At 38.7% G+C, this 20,054-nt stretch overlaps 1 protein-coding gene across 8 annotated transcripts in view; it reads right to left on the minus strand.

Moving 5' to 3' along the window:
• Window positions 1-211: 211 nt before the first annotated feature.
• Window positions 212-20,054, minus strand: part of RASA2 (RAS p21 protein activator 2) — a 109,755-nt gene continuing 89,912 nt past the window's right edge. For 6 of the 8 annotated variants that reach the window (XM_041004055.1, XM_041004062.1, XM_041004070.1 and 3 more), the window contains exons 20-24: window positions 8,689-8,771; window positions 7,896-8,104; window positions 7,162-7,265; window positions 6,673-6,862; window positions 212-3,100 (exon numbers count right to left, since the gene is read on the minus strand). In XM_041004055.1, the coding sequence (XP_040859989.1) occupies window positions 3,070-3,100; window positions 6,673-6,862; window positions 7,162-7,265; window positions 7,896-8,104; window positions 8,689-8,771 (617 nt within the window). In that variant the 3' untranslated portion in view covers window positions 212-3,069. Of the gene's footprint in view, window positions 3,101-6,672; window positions 6,863-7,161; window positions 7,266-7,895; window positions 8,105-8,688; window positions 8,772-18,844; window positions 18,857-20,054 lie in introns of all 8 variants that reach the window. The other 2 variants (XM_041004047.1, XM_041004039.1) reach the window with 2 other exon arrangements.

Here is a 20,054-nt window from a genome sequence, read left to right on the forward strand (position 1 = left end):
GAGCTGGATCAGCAGTAGAGCAGCCAGGACAGAGCTGGTGCTCATTTAGGATGTAGTACTGCAGCAGCAGAGAATTAGTTTGCTATCCCATTGCATCATCACCACTGTTTTAAGATTTCTTACTTCCATTCTCTTTCAAGTAGTCAAGAAAGAATAATTTTATAAAAGACATTCCTAAATCAATAAGAAAACAAGGTCTCACAGGAACAGACAGGCTTCTTGTAATTTATTTGAGTTATTTTCATGTGACAGTTACAAAAGTTTATTTTTTTATAATACTCTTGATAAGAAAATAAAATTTAAATAAAAACACATTCTCAACAATACAACATGGTTACACAACTTCACTACATTAAGGTTTTATAACTTACATCTTTAATCTGGACAATGTAAAAACCAATATTTACCAGCAACATATTAATTTTCAAGCTAATAAAATGGAAGCAGATAATATCAATTAAGATTGGTATATAACTCTAGAATGAGTCTTGTACTTTTCACATACTGTAAGGACACCTAAAATGCTATAGGGGTTTTTGTCTTTACAGAATGTACCGTTAGAACAAATTAAAGGTGCTTTCACTTTAAAAAACATTGTATTTCAAGACGTGGCATGAATGAGCCTTTCCTGTAAGAGATGGATTTGTGTCACTTTTTATGTAATAGAAAGACCTTTGCTTTGACATTTAGTCATTACCACACGATAAAACAGTATTTTGTTGGCAAATAAAGTAGTTCAATTTGATAAATTATATTCTGGTAATAGAAACGTTTGCTACTGCCTATAATCTTTTAAAAAATGAATATTAAAAACTGGAACTAAACTAAAACAAGATCAGCAACAGATTAGCACAACTTCAATTTATGGAAATGGTCAACTGGAACCAGAACTGCCATTTACGACAAGGAGTTTCCCTCTATCTTTTCCTTCTTGGGCTCTCAGGATTGGAGGGAGCAGTGCCCTGTCATGTACACTGTCAACTGCTGGACAACATCAGGGAGCAGTAAACCAGAGTCCTCAGGAGCAGCGTCAGAAGGAGGACCTGGGAAGAAAAGCCCTTGGTTACCTTGGTTACCGGAGGGTCCTGCCAGGGTCTCTTCATTCAAAAGACTTGCAAGAAAAATGAATTTCTCACAACCTTTTGCTATTTTTAGGATGGTTAATTCAAACGAAACTGGTTGTTACTAGAAGTGTCATGTGAGGAAAAACTAGACAGCTGGCCCCTTCACACAGCTGGGTTCCTTGGATTATGCTGTGGTCTTTAGAAAACAAACACAACTGAAGATGTGATGTTAGAAATGTTAAAATGTTTCTCATCTTAAACACAAAGGACTAAAGAGCCACTACAAAGTCAGAACAGGTACACGTAGCATCTACAGGTAGACATTTCAGAGGATCTTAAAGAATTCTATCTGAACAAAAGTGTGAAAGATTCAGCAAATGGCTAAACTCCTGTATAGTATAAAGCAATATAGTTTATGAGATCTAAAAGTTAATAAAATTTAAAGGACTTCCAAAATTGTCTTCTGGCCAGGAGTAATAATCTACCATAATGCAGACTAGTAATGATTCTTAAATAGAACCAATTGACCTTTTTTCACATTTAGAGAAATGACAGTAATGGAACAACTTTGTGTGTATTACCTAAAAACAATGCAATTTAAAAACAGTTACCAATAAAATTGGCAAAGTGTATCTTGAAATATAGCTTATGCTGAGGGAAACAAAAAATGTACTATGAGCTAGACTTACATTAATAAGTCACAGTTTAAAAAGAAACATCTAAATACTCAAAGTTTCAAAGTACCACATTCAGAAAATGTTTGCAATTTACAAAGACGAGAGTACCATGGTCTTTAATACTGATGAAGCAAAATAGATCCCCTCTTAACTTTAAGATGGCAACTTGCTTCGACGGCTTATTTACAGGCATGGTTTTTGGGCAAAAATAAATCATTAGGTAAAAATAGGATTCAAACAGTGTCTTGTCCAAATCCATTTGGCTAGCAGGCAATAAGGAAACAGCAATGAAATATAAACATTTTCAGGATAACATTATTTCTAGACTCAAACACTGATCATTCAACTGATCATAAACATCAGATACCAAGGAGCATCTGAAGCATAATCTGGGGCAGTCCAGATTATTAAAGTGCGCCGAGTGACTGTTCTTGAGTCAGATCACACCCTGCCATTAGAAGGGCAGCCTCGGGTGGCCCTTATTGGAACATGAAACAGCCAGTGAAGCCAAGTGATTCTTCCACCACTGTCTTTCACTATTCATTTTCCCCTCTTTATCAAAAGATGTGTCCTTAGAAGTCACACTAATCTGAACTTTCTAATGAAGAAGTTGAGTACCTGATATTTAAAACAACAGGGGAAAAAATATAAAATCTTAGTGGTCTCTTTTTAATCCATCTGCCATCACTCATCCCAAATGTAAACAAGATGCACACAGTGGTACAGATTCCCTGACACTTCCGATCTGAGTTCTGTCTGCATCTTTAAATAGATAAAGGATCTGCCTCCTTTCAAGGATGCTTTGGCAGTTTTCCACAGTTGCTGTTGCTGATGCTAATGTTACCTGATGTGATGACTGATGAACCAAAGGGAATTTTCTTTTCCCTTTTTAAAGAGCGAGAGTATAGATGAATTAAATGGAAAGCTCTGGATTGGCATGGTTTTGAGATCTTCTAGTAAAACACAATGTTGGCAGTACAGAGCAGGCACTGATGGTAGTGAAAACAAGTTGTACAGAGCTGATGGTTTCTTGCTATGGAAGAGGTCTCCCATTGTTACAAAGCTTTTTTTAAGGATTCTCCTTTAGAAAGAGTCATTCCATTGAAAAGTTGCAGAAACATGGGGTTTGGACACAGAAGATAGGAAGGGACTTGGGTTTCAAATTCTCTAGTAATACATCAATATCAGGTTTCTCCAAAGGTAAATTCATTTAAATATTAAATACAACATGAATGCAGGTGACAATGTTCTTAAATACTATGAACAAAATATGAGAAATTCCAAGAAAAATAGTATTTTCCAGTTCTTCTGAATCAATTGGCCAAACTTTAAGATGTTTTCCCAACAATAGGATTTTCCCTAGAAAAACAAGCAAAAATTTCTTAAAAGCTGAAACTTTGTTTAAAACAAAACAATGCATAACGGAATCCGTTAACCATTTGTAATTTTTCTTTGGATAGTATCTCATGCCAAGCCTTGTTTTACTAGCTCAAAACTATTTACTGATCACTTACTAAATTTTAGGAGCTATCCTAGACCCATAGTTGGGAAGAAAATAAAACACATTCTGATTACAGGGAAAATAATTGAAGATTAGTGCAAAAGTATTGACATTTTTTAAGACTTCCTAGAAAAGTTAGAGACGGGGCAAGGAAAGCGAGATTTTTGATCGGCTGGTTCACTTTCCTGGTGGCTACAATGGACAGGGCTGCAACAGTCTGAAGCCAGGAGCATAATTAGGTCTCCCACCAGTGCCTAAGCTTGGGCCATCTTAGGTCCTTTGCCCAGGCCATTATCAGGGAGCTAGACTGGAAGTGGAGCAGCCAGGACCTGAGCTGGTGCCGTATAGGAGCTCTACTAAGAACTCTGGCTCCAATGTTGGCTTTTCAATGTTGGCTTTTTTTTTTAACTTTCTTTCTTTTTTTTTTTTTTTAAAGATTTATTTATTTTATTGCAAATTCAGATATACAGAGAGGAGGAGAAGAGGAGGGAAAGACAGAGAGGAGGACCTTCTGTCCAATGATTCACTCCCAAAGTGGCCGCAATGGCTGGTGCTGCGCCAATCCAAAGCCAGGAGCCAGGAACTTCTTTCCAGGTCTCCCATGCAGGTGCAGGGTCCCAAGGCTTTGGGCCATCCTCTTCTGCTTTCCCAGGCCACAAGCAGGGAGCTGGATGGGAAGTGGAGCTGCCGAGATTAGAGCCGGCGCCCATATGGGATCCTGGCGCATTTAAGGCAAGGACCTTAACCATTATGCTATCACACTGGACCCTTTTTTAAATCTAAAACATTGCTGTTGTTCACTCCCCAGATGACTGCAACAGCCAGGACTGGGCCACGCTGAAGCCGGGAGTTTTATCTGGGTCTCCCATGTGGGTACAGAGGCCCAAGGACGTGGGTCATCTTCCACTTGCTTTTCCAAGGCCATTATCAGGGAGCAGGACTCAAATCAATGCCACAGGAGATGCTGGAGTTACAGGTGGTGGCTTTACCCACAGTGCCAGCCCCAATGATAGCACTTTAAAACAATAATAATTACTTTTTTTAACTGGAAAGGCAGACTTAGAAGAGGAAATAGAGCACTTTCACCTGCTAGTTCATTCCCTAAATGGCTGCAATGGCCAAAGTTGGGCTGCTCTGAAGCCAGGTGCCAGGAGCTTCTTATGGGTCTCCCATAAGAAGGCCCAAAGATCTGAGCCAGCATCTGCTGCTGCTTCCCCAGGTCATTAGCGGGGAAGTGGATCAGAAATGGAGCAATGAGGACTCAAATTGACACCCATATGAGCTGCTGGTGCCATAGGAAAGGTGTAATCTGCTTTGCTACCACACTGGCCCTGGTATTTTTTTAAGTGGATTTAAAAAAATTTTTTTAATTTTCAAAGAGTTCCAGAGGAGGAAAAACACAAAACACAGAGATTCTTCTGTTGGTTCTCCCCAGGTGGCCACAATAGATAGGGCTGGGCCAGTCTGAAGTCAAGAACTTCTTATTTGGGAACAGGTGTGTCCAAGACTTGACCCATCTTCCTCGGCTTTTTCCACACTATCAGCAGAGAGTAGCTGGGACACAAGCCAGTGCTCACATGGGATGCTGGCATTTTTTTTTTTTTTTTTTTTTTACCAGAAAGACAGAAGCTGGGAAAGGTAGAGTATGCACAGGTATGGGGAGGGGTGTTAGTAAGATAATCAAGCACTGGCTAAGAACGCACATGGAAACTTCCCAGTGTGCCAAAAAACTGGATTACTACTCTTGGAAGAGAACCAATTATTGCAATGCAGAAAAGACAGAATTACAGTATCATTTTTCTAAAATAGAGAGCTTTCTATTTAGCAAAACATTATACTTGTTTAAGTGATTTTTATTCATAAAATTAATGGATATGATCTTCAAAGACTATTCAAAGTATTGGGGCTATGATCCAGAGTCCTTGCTAACCAGCTGTGTGCATGGCCAAGCCTCTAGCTGTGGGAACAATGCATGTCTGTGCTGAGGCCATTATTAGTGGGTCAAGAAGCTCCGTGCCTATCTTGTACAGAGTCCCAATCTGTTCTGGTGTTGAGCAGCCCTGTTTCAGGGTGGTTTCTTTGTCCTAAGTGGGGAAATGCCTTTTCTGCCCCTGGACATTATGGTCTACAAATGTGGGGCCATGAGCTACTGAGGCTCATCTGTGACCACGTGGAGATGAGTTTGAGGAAGACCAATCATCTCACTGATGATGGCTGGGTGGCAGAGAGTCTGAGCCATTCAATTATCAAGTATAGCATTGGGACTAAATTTAAGAGACTAAAACACTTATTTAGGCCATATCATTGTCACTAAAAGTAATTGATATGATATGAAGTGCTAGGTATAGTGGCCAGAAAGAGTAAGTTTCCAATAAAATGTTAGCTGTGCTGGTATTTATTTACTTAACACTCAACTATGAGGGTAAGTCCAAAAGGTAAAAAAACAGAATTAAAAGATAATGTAGGGGCCAGTGCTGAAGCATAGTGAGTTAGGCTGCTGATTGCAGTCCTGGCTGTTCCACTTCAATCTATTTTCCCATTAATGTGCCTAGGAAAGCAGTGGAAGATGGCCAAGGTGCTTGGGGCTTATACCTATGTGGGAGACTTAGAAGAGGCTCCTGGCTCTGGTCTGGCCCAGCTGGGTTGTTGCACTATTTAGGAAGTACACTCAGTGAATGGCAGACCTCTTTCTTTGTAATTCTGCTTCTGAAATGAATAAAATTCTTTTTAAAAACGGTAATACAGTAGAGCTTGGCCCTGTATTTCAGACACTGCTTGGTCTGCCTGCACTCTGTAACAGAATGCCTGGAACTGAGGCCCCGCTCTGCTTCTGACTCCAGCTTCCTGCTCATGTGCATCCTAGGAGGCAGTAGGCCATGGTTCAAGTGGCTGTACCCCTGCCATCCACATGAGACATCCTGAGTGAATTCCTGGCTCCTGTCTCAACTTGGCCATGCCCTGCTACTGCAGGAATTTGGAAAATGAACAGGAGGTTGAAAGATCTTTCTCTGGGTCTTAAATAAACACAAAAATCATTACTTTAGTGACATTTTGAAGCCTCAAATATCTGAGATAGGTCCACAAAATCAACAATAAAATACTTCCAGCACTTTCATACCTTTAAAAATATATAAGCTTAAAAAAAAAAAAGAAATTGTGTCAGGTAGTGTAAGAGATAGAAAGGCTTATTAGGGTTAGTATTTAAGGAAGGAATGGCAATTGAAGATGAAAGTAGGTACAGTACAGTACTAACATGATCTAACGATCATGAAATCAAAACAGACCAAAGTTCTCTGAGTTCAAACATCTGATAAAAGTTTCACAGGATAAAAACTTGACAAATAAAGGCACACAGAAGGGTCTGGGGGTCAGCTGAGAAGACAGGGCAGGAAAGTGGTCATAAACTGTTCAGAGCAGCTCCAATACTTACTTGCTACCGTACTTTGCACTACTTGATCTTTTCTTTCTATACTTTTCATGAGGTTCATCCAGCTTCTCTATGATGCTTTTTATTTGCTGAATCGTCTTAAAGGTTGTTACAGAATCTTCAATTACAAAGTTAGAATAATCATCAGGCTCTTTCTGTGGTCCCTGGTAGACTGCTATTGTTCCGCAGGCCTCTACAAGAAACAGCAGAAATCTGGGATTAGACCACTTACTCCCATAAACACAATTTGTACCCTAAGAACTTAAAGGTTTCTAGCTAGGGAAACTTCCCTTGGTAGTGCATAGATGTCTAAAATGCAGACATTTGATTAAGATCACACATAAAGATTGTACTCTTACTTCATGATATTTCAACTTTCATTTCGGTGTTCAAAAAACCCAGCATTCTTGACTTCTATGAATGCTGCCAAAGCAACACTTCAGAAATTGAAAATAAAAGACCAAGGTTATATAAAGATAATAGTGAAATTACCTTCCATCTTCTGCAGCTTCAGTAAACTGAGAGTAAAGAGTGAATAAATTCTTTCTATTTCTCTGTCTTCATCAATATCTATTTGGATGTCTGCAGGGATACCTCTATGGTAAAGACAGTGGGAAAGTTTTACTTCATTAATATGCTAAAGGCTTTCAATATTTGAAACTAAAAACAAAATTTGAACTACAGAAAGTTAGTTTCATGAACATTCTTTAAAAAATGGGGTCAAGAGGAGCTTGGCTGTTCTGAGACTCTAATCATAAGGAGGGGGGTTATAGTTAACACAGTTCTCCCAACCTATGCTTCATTACAACGGCAAGATCTGACTCTGTAAGTCTACAGAGCTGCATGGCTGTTCCATACAGCAGGACACAGAAATCAAGTGCTATTTTTTCTTGCTGTCTTGTTGAGGCTTCTAACACTGGTGTGTGTGTGTATATGTGTATGTAGAATTTTTGCAACCACTATTGAGATTCTCAGCATTCCACATTCCTCCCTTGACAACGACGAATCAATGTTGTCTTTATGAACACACTTTTCCAGATACTTTATATCTGTTCTCATATAATGTGTGGCTTTTATGTCCAGCTCCCATAATTCAGCATAATGCCTCCCACATTCCTCTGTGCTGCAGTGTGTTGATACTTCTTTTGCCTGGTAAAATAATCTCCCATTTAACTACATGGAAATGTACTTCAAAACATGGCTTTTGCAATCAGAAGGAAACTTACGCAGTACATGGCTTGCAGCCAGGAGTGTTTTCACTGGTTTCTTGGCAGCACAACCAGTTTCCATTTAGAAAAGCAGAAGGATGAAAAGAACTGAGCCTGTTCTGATTGCACCGGCTCACCCTGCAGAGGACATCTATCCATTCATTAGCTTCTACACAATTATTCGCCTGGACGTACAGTGGCTTCTCCGTATGTATTACTTGGAACATCTTCATAGGTAATTAAAATAAAGTTAGTGATAGAATTTAAAAACCAACACACAGTACAAAGCAGAATATTAAAAAAAAAAAAAAAAATCTAACTAGTCTGATTAGATGACAGTTAGAAATGTTACTTTTCAAGCAAGCAGTCTGCAATTCACCAAGCAGTACAACACATTTTGTAACTTTGAGGAATCACCTGAGCCCAAAGGAACAGACTCTAATGCAAGAAGGAGTGCCAAGTTTCCAACAGAAGAAAAAGAATGAGTGAAGGCAAAGCAACAGGGGAACCCTGAGGAGCAAGGAAATCACCTGTGTGGACTGGAGTGTCTGGGAGCCCACTCACTAGCTAGGAGGTTCGGCTGGGATTATGACACTCAGACCCTTGGATGGCCAACAGGGAAGTTTAATCAAACAGAAACACTGAGAAAAGCACCTGTAACTTATTCACAGGCAGACTGCATGAGACATCAATATGGACAATTTTAGGACAGCATTCAAGTTATCAATTAATGATTAACAGTAAAAAATAAAACTCCCTGTAAATTTTCTAAGGTATACATACAATTTAAAACTATTTAAATATGACTTACGTTTTTCTTGTTAAAAGAACTCTCTTCCAATTTTTCCACAGCAAGAATGTTTTTTACTGGAATTGTGTAAATAGCATCTTTGCCTAAGTAACAGAAGTAGGACAAAATTAAAACAATTTTCATCAAAATTTTAAAGGTGAGAGGTTCCCTATAAAGTTTTTCTTCTTGATGGCAGAACGAAATGCAACCCAAAGGGGATTTAGACATGACTTTCATAAAAGTATTTTTGTCTCATGAACAACATGATTTTTGATTTCTCTACGGTGACTTTTTTCATTCATATTAAATGTTTTCAAGGGGAAATTATGGGGCCACATTTATTCTCTATGTACAAATTGGAATGCTACCAAATTTTGTTACAATAACTGAACGGGGACTGAAAAATGAATATACTTGGCAATACAAGTCTACTTAAAAACTTGTTGAAATTTTCTTTCCTGGAAATTACATAAGCAGTGAATATGACGACATAAATCCATTCTTATTTTTCTAACCAAATATTTAACGAATATTTTGATTGACCCTCACAATGTTTTTAAGCAAATGTAAAACTACTGTATATTGATTAGTTAACTAAAGCTGGAAAATTTACTCTGAGATACAGGGAACAAACATTCATTTGGTAGAATGAATCCTTGACCCTAATAACTTGGGAATCTGAGCTTGATAAAGGAGGTTCCAAATTAACTCGACAGGAGAATACAATGCAATGCAGTCCATCTAGGACAGATGTATCTCAGCCACAGACACCAACAGGCAAACAGAATTCTGACTTGCGGTCATTTTATAATTCTATTCTTAGAAAATCAAAGCATTGCTCTGAACTCGCCCAGTGCTCCCAAGATTTGTTATAATGATATGCAGACTGAAGTATAGAAAATAGAGGTAAAATAACATATTTTATACTAATAAATTAATGTACTTTTATGGCAGGGAGAAGTGTTTGGTTAATAAAGTCTTTCTGTCTTAGAGAGGTTAACAGAATATTTGCTAATCCTATTCCCTTATGTAGATCTAAAATTTATATAAGCAAAGTAGTTGTGCTATGTATGTGTGTATATATACGTCTTAAAAAGATAAAACATATTTAATTCAATTATCCTACAGTGGATGTCTGCTAGTCCAGGCACCATCATATTATCATATAATAACAAAAAGAACACAGAAGTTTGTATTAGTTCTTGAAAGATTGGTTAAAGACGGGTAAATATTAGAGATGAAAGCTCCAGTGAAAATAAACTGGGGTGATGTAAAGCAACTGGAAGCTACTTAAATTGTCTGGTTAGGAAAAACTTTTCTGAGGCATTGCTATTTGAAATCAACCAATATAAATCATGGAATTGTATAAGAAGATGACTGGCAGTCCTCTGAAAGCAGACAAAATCACAGTTAGGACAGCAGGTGTGGGGCAGGAAGCCACAGCCACAGGGAGGATAGGACATCTGCAGAAGTGGGAGTGGTTAGAGCATAGCTTCAAGCCAGAGCCAGTGAACACACACAGCTGGAGGGTGGGGAGACGTCCTCTGAAATGTCTTAGGATTAACCAGTGTGCGCTGTAGCTGGAACAGACTCTCCCTACTTACTGGTTTCAGTTAAGGAACACTCAACAGAGGCTTACACCTACACTTGGAAGCAGCAAGGACTCAGAGGGGACACGGCAGTGCAGCCTCACAGGAAGCTGCTGACAAGAGGAAGGAAGCAGAGCGCTCACCCAGTAAACAAACAGCAGCACTTTCCCCTCAGTAACCCGTCTTGATCCTCTCTCATAATAACTCATGGCAAGCTACTCAACACTCATGCAGGTGTGTAAAACAAAAGGACGAGTAAATCATCAAAAGAAAATCATCAAAAACATGAGGAAAATTGGCACTTGAAATGAGACACACATGTAGCGCAGGAAATTAGGAGTGCAGTGAAGGGAGGACTTGTCTTTGGGTATCACAGATTTCAGTGACAGAATTCTTAAAAATTTGAGGGTTTCTACCTTCAGATGTATTAAATGAAAAGCATGCATATTTCCTAAAATTGCTGTATTTATTGATTTTTTTTAAAAGACTTATTTATTTTTATTGGAAAGGCAGATTTATACAGAGGAAGATCTTCCTTCCATGGTTCACTCCCCAAGTGGCCGCAACAGCCAGAGCTGAGCTGATCTGAAACCAGGAGCCAAGAGCTTCCTTCAGGTCTCCCACATGGGTGGCAGGGTCCCAAGCTTTGGGTTGTCCTCCACTGCTTTTCCAAGTCACAGGTAGGGAGCTGGATGGGAAGTGGAGCAGCTGGGACACGAACCAGCGCCCATATGGAATCCTGGTGCATGCAAGGCGAGGATTTAGCCACTGTGCCATCGCATCGGGTCCATGTATTTATTGATTTCTGAACAAATCAAAATGCAACATAGGCAGAGAAAACACACTGCTTTCAGGCACATACACTGCCATACTGTTCTTAGGGTTAACTTGATAGCCAATAGTGTGAAAAGGAAAGGATTACAGTATCTAATTCCTTTTATGTGAATCTACCAGAGTAAGCAGATCCACTCAGTGGTTGCCAGGGTCTTGGAGAATGAAGAAAGTAACTGTTAGAGGGCCTCTTTTCAGAATTATTACACAACTTTGTGAATTTAGTTGTTCCTTGGGTTCAGGAACTCATGAAAGCGAAAATCTTCAGATGCTCAAGTCTCTTCTAAACAATGGTATAAGTATTTGCACATAAAATATACACATTGTCTTTTAAAATCATCTTATATAGCGGGCCCAGCATGGTAGCATAGTGGCTAAAGTCTTTGCCTTGAACATACTGGGATCCCATATGGGCACAGGTTCTAATCCCAGCAGCCCCACTTCTCATCCAGCTCCCTGCTTGTGACCTCGGAAAGCAGTTGAGGACAGCCCAAAGCCTTGGGACCCTGCACCCATGTGGGAGAGCGAGATGAACCTCCAGGCTCCTGACTTTAAATTGGCTCAGCTCCAGACATTGTGGTCACTTGGGGATTGAATCATCGGAGAGAAGATCTTCCTCTCTGTCTTTCCTCATCTCCTTACATCTGACTTTACAATAAAAATAAATAAATCTTTTAAAAAATCATCTTCTATACTTTAAATCACCTCTTGGTTACTTATAATTTATTTAGTTATGTTATAACTTATCACCTGAAATAACTGTTAGTGTAGTGTTTAAAGAATAACAAAGAAACTCTACATATTCTATATAGATGATCATCCTAGTCCTAACTACATTTTCAATGTGCTGAATCAGAGATGTAGAACTCCTCTGACCATACAATGAAAACCAATAAACTATACACTTTAAAAGGGTAGAGTTTATGGAGTGTTAATTATGTCTTAACTTTTAAAACAATCCAACAAAAATAGAAGTCTATTTACATATGAAACCTAAAGGACACAACTAAAATAAAATAATAATAACTTTTTGATAATACAAAAATAGTGAGTGACTCATTGTTACAGAAATGAAGTATAAAACTGAGAGAATTACTGGAAATAATGGCTTCAGGGATCTGGGAAACAACAGGCAGCAGAGTAACCTGGGACAGTTTACTCATGAAAAACTGCACAGCTGAAGATGGCTTTCTTACCTAGGGCTCGCCCCATCTTCCTTAATTGCATTAGTGCTGGGGACAGGTTACAGATTCAGTTTAGTGATGAGACTGGGCACACAGAGCTATTGAAGGCCCCAATAAGAAAATTTCCAGATCCCTGGCTTACTGCTGAAGTATACGCATAAGGAAGGAACTTTCCAAAGAGTGAAGCAAAAATCGAAAACCTGGAGACTTCTAATTACTAAACTATACAACTCTCCCAAAGAAGTAGGCCTGGGAGGTGTGGCTCCTGAACAGGCATCCGTAACTACCCAGTCTTACACACATATACTCTGAGACTCTTTGTGTAGACCATCCTTGAGAAAACAGAATCCAAAAACTGACAACTACGGTTTTTAACTGTAAGACAGACATGGCAATCACCTAAGAAAAAAAATTGGTCAACTGAGTAGGCCTCAAATGCTCAAGAGAAACAGGCTAATGTCTCAGTGAATATCTAAAGCTAAAAATGGAAATGGTAAAAAGCGGGATTCTGGTGTATACCAAACAGTATGGAAAATCAAACAATTCCCAACAACTCAACAGTAGACTAGAGATCATAGGATTAGCAGTGACATTAAATAGAAATTCCTATTTTGAAGAACAGAGTAGCAGGGTATAATGAAGAACAGGCTGTGTCTCAGATCTGTGAGACAATATCAACTATCAACATAATCGGAAATCTGGAAGGAAAAATGGATAGAAACTTCCCCAGTTAGGTAAAATGCATCTTATAGGTCAAAAAACATGAACAACTTCTTGAAAATTATCAGCCAACTTTAGCCAGTGTTGCATTCTACTGGATGAAGTCATTCTCATTTGAAAGGCAAAGAAATACAACTCTTCCATCTTTTGTTTTACTCCTCTAAACAGCCGCGATCATCAGAGGTGGGCCAGGCCAGCCACAGGCTCAGAGCTCAATGTGGGTTTTTTGTAACAGCGGCTCCACAGTGGAGCTGTCACCCACTGCTTCTCAGAGTGCACATGAGCAGGACGCTGTACTGGGAGCAGAGAGCAAGGACTGCAATACAGGATGTGCACGGAGAGTGACAACATCACTGCTGTGCCTGCTTCAGTTCCCAAAGTTTCGATTTTTAATGAGATCTAAGTGAGTTTTTTTAAGATGTATCTATGTTTGTTAGAAAGTCAGATCTATAGAGAGAAGGAAAGACAAAGATTTTTCATACACTTGTTAACTGCCCAAGTGGCCGCGACGGCCGGAGCCAGCCGTTGCAAATCTAGGAGCCATGAGCTTCTTTGGCGTCTCCCACACAGGTGCGGGGTCCCAAGGCTTTGGCGCCGTCCTCGACTGCTTTCCCAGGTAGCAGGCGGGGAGCTGGATGGGAAGCAGGGCCACTGGGACACCGACTGGTGCACATATGGGATCCTGGTGCATGCAAGCTAAGTATTTCGGCATTAAGCCCTCGCGACAGGCCCTAGCATTTTCTATAGTCAAGACTGCTTGTAATGGTGGTCTTTGGTTTGTTAAACATGTGTCATTCCCTCTGTATTCTTGGATTTTTCTGGCTTTTAAGATCTATCTCTTTCTTCAACATCTCTTCCCCATTCTTTTTCTATCATCCTTCTGAAATACTAGCCATACATTTGTTAGCTTGCTTGTTACTGTTCCAGAATTCACTGAGTTTCCATTCATTATTTTTCCAATGTTTTCTGGGTACTTAGGTTGATCAATTTCCTTGATTGGTTCTCAATTTCACTAAGACATCTCCAAATCCATTGTTAATTTTCATCTAGAATATTACGCTTTTCCAGTTCTCAAATTTCCATTTGATATTGTTTGTTAAGTATAAGGAGAAAGTCATAATAAATATTTTAATGATGGGTTTACATTTCATGTCTGTTAATTATGTAGCCCACCTGGGAGTCTGCATGGATTGCCTTTTCTCTTGATTATGCATCATAGTTCCCATTTTAAAAAAATATTGGTTATATATAGTGTTTTACAATTTCAGGCTTATATAAAGGGGAATATTATACATTTTCTACCTGCTAATTCACTCCTCCAGTGGCTATAACCATGGGGCTGGGCAAAGCTAAACAAGTGACTAGAGTTCCATCTGGGGGGTCTAACTGGGACAGTATCCACTGCTTTTCCAGGTATGTTAGCATGCAAAAGGACCAGAAGTTGAGAACCTGGGACTCGTACAGGATGCTGACATTGCTGGCAGCAGCTGACTCTGGTGTGCCACAATACTAGGCCCATTCTGTATATTCCTAAAACTTAGGACCTTCTTTTTTTTTTTTTTAAGATAAGGATTTTTTTTTTAAGATTTATTTTATTTGAAAGGCAGATGTACAGAGAAGAGGAGAGACAGAGGGAAGATCTTCTCTCCGATGATTTACTCCCAAAGTGGCCACAATGGCTGGTGCTGTGCCAATCCGAAGCCAGGAGCCAGGAACTTCTTTCCAGGTCTCCCATGCAGGTTCAGGGTCCTAAGGCTTTGGGCCGTCCTCGTCTGCGTTCCAAGGCTACAAGCAGGGATCTAGATGGGAAGTGGAGCTGCCGGGATTAAAGCCGGCGCCCATATGGGATCCAGCACATTCAAGGTGAGGACCTTAACCATTATGCTATCACGCCGGGCCCTTAGGACCTTCTTAATTCCTGAGCTGTCACACTTTTGAAACTTCAATGACATTTTGGGATTGATGACTAAATATCTCTAAGTAAAATTTCAAACTCTGCTAGGGACAGAGCTGACAACTCCCTAATTTAAAAGAAATATTTCATCTGGAAGAGACAGAACAAAGGTCTGCAACGGCTGGGGCTGGGCAAGGCCGAAGCCAGGAGCTCAGAACTCAATCAATTTGTTGGTACATATTTATTCACCGTAGTCTGTAATGGCCCCTTATATTTCCGTAGTATCAGTTATAAGGTTTCCTTATTATCTTTGATTTTATTTAATCAGGTTTCCCCTCCCCCATTGGCAACACTACCACGAGATGTAATGTTTCTTTTTTCCAGGGAGTCAACTCTTCATTTCATTGACCCTTTATAGTTCTGCCTTTTATTTTATTGAGCCTTACTGTATCTTTGTTTTCACTCTTTCTAATCATTTTGGGTTTGGCTTGTTCTTGGTTTTCTAGTTCCTTCAAGTTGCCTCACTTAGGCTGTTTGGAAATAAAAAATTTTTTTTATTCCCATGTAGCACTTACTGGTATGGACTTTCTTACAACTTTCCCCCCCAATATTCTGTGAGTTTTTATATATTGTGTCCATTTTCACTTTCTTCAAGACATTTTTAAATTTTTAATTTCTTCACTGACTCACTTCTCATTTAAGGGCATTTTCATTCTTGGAAGTTCCTTTTGTTTATGCTTTTATTCCATAAGATAAAAGCTCTGATATTTTCAAATTCAGTTATTTTATAACATATGGTCTATTCCAGAGAACATTACAATGTGCTAAAGAGCAAAGTGTATAAGTTGTTGGATTAAATGGTATGTAGATATCGATTAAGTTGATTTTGGTCCACAGTATAGTTTAACTTTGTAGATGAGGCTGAATCTGGAGCCTGAAGCAGCAATTGAACCTGGACACTCTGCTGATGAGACGTGGCTGTCCACCTCTAGGCTTTACACCTGCTTCCTCCTTAATTTTCCGACTAGATGATATTTTTTCAGTGAGTGATAAAGCCCTCACGGATGAGTGCACTGGAGTTTCTCTCTCCTTTGAAATCTAATAACATTTGCTTCATGTAACAGGCTGCGTCACATAACTGAGTGTGCATTTATCTGTGTTATGCATTTTCTCTTGTTGAATTACTTTATTATTATATGGTGTTCCTCTTTGTCTCTGTTTGCAAAAACTACCACTTTTGTGTGCCAGCTTTTTTGTTGTGAAAGGTTTTCTCCGGTCTTGTGTCCTAGGGTGGTATCTCAATATTCTGTTGCTTTTGGTTCCAGGTGGGTATGTGGTGGGTATGTTAGTTCAAGTCATGTAGCAACTTCACCTGTAGTCAACATGTGGCAAACTGTGATGGTATCTCAGTGGGCTAGGTTGCAGGATTAATGAAAATGCATCACCTGTGGGATTTAGCTGCTTTAGGCAGGGCACATTTACTGGTGGCTCTGGGGACGCTGTGAAAGGCAGTGGGTATGGGGTGCTCATTAGTTTCCATGGGATTTCTGGGGGCTGAAGGGTTGCTTCTCTGTTGGGCCTACGTAAGTGATGCTTAACTGGTATGTCAGCAGAAGTGGGAGAGTGCATCAGTTTTTGATGGGTGTTTTGGGGGTAGGACTGCTCTGGTAAGACCATATGGATGTAGTATACTCAGCCAGGCAGTATCATGGGTTCGGGTTATTCATCTCTGCTGGAGGGCCATGTGGGAACAGCACTGAACTGGAATCTCTGGACAAGGTGGGTACCCGTGTCTGAGGACAGCGTTGTGACTGCCTGTGGCTACAGGCTGCCAATCTGTGCAGCTTCTCTGGGTCTTGTGTGGCTCCATTATCCTTCTGATCCTAGTTTCTTAACTCTCACTCCCTTTCTCACTCTTACGAGTCACAAATATTTTCTCTTGTCTCTTGAACATTCCTATCAAACTTCTTTTTCAGGGCTTTGAAAGCTGTTAACTCTTCTCAAATGTCCACATAGTTCATGTCCTCACTATCTTCAGGTCTTTATTCAAATGTCACTTTTTCAGTGAGCCTTCTCTGCTTGAATTTTTAGTATTCTAACTGCCCTCACTGAGTCCATCATTTCCTATCCCCCTTCTTTGCTTGCTTTTCTCATCTATACATTGTGTATATATGTGTATATTTACATATATGTGTTTATGTATACATACACATATATATCTATTTTGAAGTATTCATCACTTCTACATTATAAAACCCAAGAGGAAAAGGATTTTAGTACATTCTGATCACTGCTACCTTCTCCAGAGAGAAGTGCACAGGTTTGATAAAATACATTGAGAAATGAAAGCACAAACAAAAACCACCTGACTGAATCAGTGCCAGGTTTTTTTTGTTGTTGCCATTGTTTTTACTGAGGAAAATTATACAGAGCCCTGTGTGAAAATATGAACAACCTAAATGAATCATCTATGTTTAAGTTTCTTCTGTATTGCTGATTTATTATACAACCTGGAACATCTGATATAACTGGATATTGTGTGAATTGTTTACTTTCGGGAGATCTACTTTACACACAGATATGCACAACATACAATTTTTGTAGAAATTATATGGAATAAAATTTTAAAAATGGATTTATTGGTAATGTATTAGAAGTGTGTTTTGTGGAAATCCTAAAAACCTGGAACAGTGGCTCTGGAAAAAATTAACAGAACTATCTAAAACACTTAGTATTTGAAGAACATTCACTAATTGCCCTTATGTCACTAGCAGTAACATAGTCATTACCACTGAAGATCTTAAAGGTTTTAGGAGAGAGAAGTATCAATCATATAGCATGCCAAACATTACTCTAAGGTGGTTAAACAAACAAAAGCCTCATGTAAACTGAGGCTTACATGACTTTCATAAAGAGCTGATGTTTGATCTGAGGCTTAAAGAACAACAAAGTATACAACTAATGAAGAAAAGGATTTCTAGGTATAACATATGTAAAAGTGTGGTTACAAAAGAGCTTAATCTACATGAACTGTAAGCGACAGTTCGGGGAATCCATTTATGCAGAATGTAAAATACGAAATCCATGGATGAAATCCATGAGATGTTGTAACATCAATGATCTAGAGGATGGCAGTACTACAATATACTTGTAAAGATATATAATCATATTTACACAGACCCATAAAAAATTGTCAAGGTTATCATGATCGACAGCTGAGTGTTATTTATTTGCCAAACATTAATTTCACTGTATTGGTGATTAGTTTCTTACTATTGTTTGTTTACAATGATCTAAACAGTCATAAGAAAAGTTAATATATTAGAGAAAACCCCTAAAATTAGGACATTTACATGAATTCCTTTTACACTAAGTTGAGTATAGACAACATTATTTGATTCTAAATAGTATAATTACATAGAATATTATCATGTAGCTGGAAGACAGAATGAAAGACTCGGCAAGTTTGAGTCGTGGAGGCACTCTGTTTCGGACACTCTATCTAAAAATCAATCAGGAAACAAAAAGCAACAAAAGCTACTTGGAGCATGCAAAGCCCATGTATTTTATTTATGGAAAAGTCCCAACACCTTCACTAAAATCCTTTTAATTCACTGCATGCTTTTTATCAAACCCCTATATCTGGATCCTCACAGATCCTCACAGCGGTAAATCAGCATTTTAAAAAAAAAAAAGAGGTGAGGTTGGTGGAAATGAGAGCAGTGATAGATCACGGTTCAGTGACAGGACAAAGAATTTAAGGTGACAGCCTCATCATATAAAACAGAAACTGTATAAAGCAAACACAGGAACACAAAAAGCAGAGCAGTTCAAGGCATTCAGCTGAGGAGTAAACAGCTGCACACACCCTTCAGTATCTCTGAAAACATTGCTAAATCAGGATATCATGTTACAATAATATCATCATAGCCCCAAGTCATCTAGAAACGGTAACTTACGTTCAAGGAACTCTTTTTTTTAGAAGGCAGCGAAGCATGTAATACATTTTGGAAAAAAGTTAAAACAAAAAGCACAGATGGCTTTGGTAAATAATTTCAACCTCCTATGTCAACCCAACATAGAAATAATGTAGCTTGTAATGTGTCTAAAAATTCCATAGAACTTACTCTGTTCTAAATCCCTGCACAGACATTTTGAACCGTGAATGGACATTTTGAACATTTGGGACTACAAACTCCATGAAATCCTGTGCAAAATTTCACATCTATGCAATGTGCAACTTGCTGAAAAAACGGGCTCATCATTATCAATTAATTCTTAAAGGAAGTATAGAAATGACAGATTTTAGAATATTGGTTCACAACAAACTAAATGAGGGGGAAACAACCTCTCATACATAGAAAATTGGTTTTCCTTAAATTTTATTTAAATATAGTATTGATGTAAATGTAAACAATACCTATATTACACATAGGTGAGCACATTTATACTATTCAATAAGTTATAATTTGTAAAACGTTCAAAATGAGCTCAGCTTAAGTCTAGAAAGGCAAATACATAGCCTACTCATCTTTAGTGATCTGAAAATGTATATTTTATTAAAAAAAAAATCCTGGTTCCACAAAATGTAATGCATTTAGTTGTTTTGTATATGGCTAATCTATTTGGCCATATGTAGGTTCTTGAATTACAAAAATTTCCAACAAAAATTTTTTCTTCCACTGTTCAAAATCTACAGAACACTCTTCCATTTCCTCTGCAAAACATACTGAACAACAGTCTTTGCACACCAATTTTTGTGGCTGCGGGGTTATTATTAAGCATTTTGTTTTCATTAGTTTGGCAGAAACGTCAATTTTCCATGCTGTAATTATGAATTACTTGCATATTAGGTAAAATAAAGTAAGAGGTCTCTACCAAGAGAGATTTACTGTTTATCTGAGAATCAAGCAAGGGCTTTAAAAAACGGGAAGAGGGAAGCCATGCCTACATATATAAAGGTGACTTCTATGGGAGCAAGACAGATGAAACACATTACAGTCACTTTTCTCAAAGTCTACAAGGATTCATACTTGGATTACTCTTCAAGCACCTAACTTCTGGATTTACTTTGGAGAAACCTGAAAACTGACTCATTATGTCTTATTTGATTCGAATCTAGCTCACCATCAAAAGATTGATAAAGGCATACAGCAATCTCTAGGATAT

Source organism: Ochotona curzoniae, unplaced genomic scaffold (assembly GCF_017591425.1).
Source record: "Ochotona curzoniae isolate NIBS_2020 unplaced genomic scaffold, NIBS_Ocur_1.0 contig_1302, whole genome shotgun sequence".
Lineage (NCBI taxonomy): Eukaryota > Metazoa > Chordata > Mammalia > Lagomorpha > Ochotonidae > Ochotona > Ochotona curzoniae.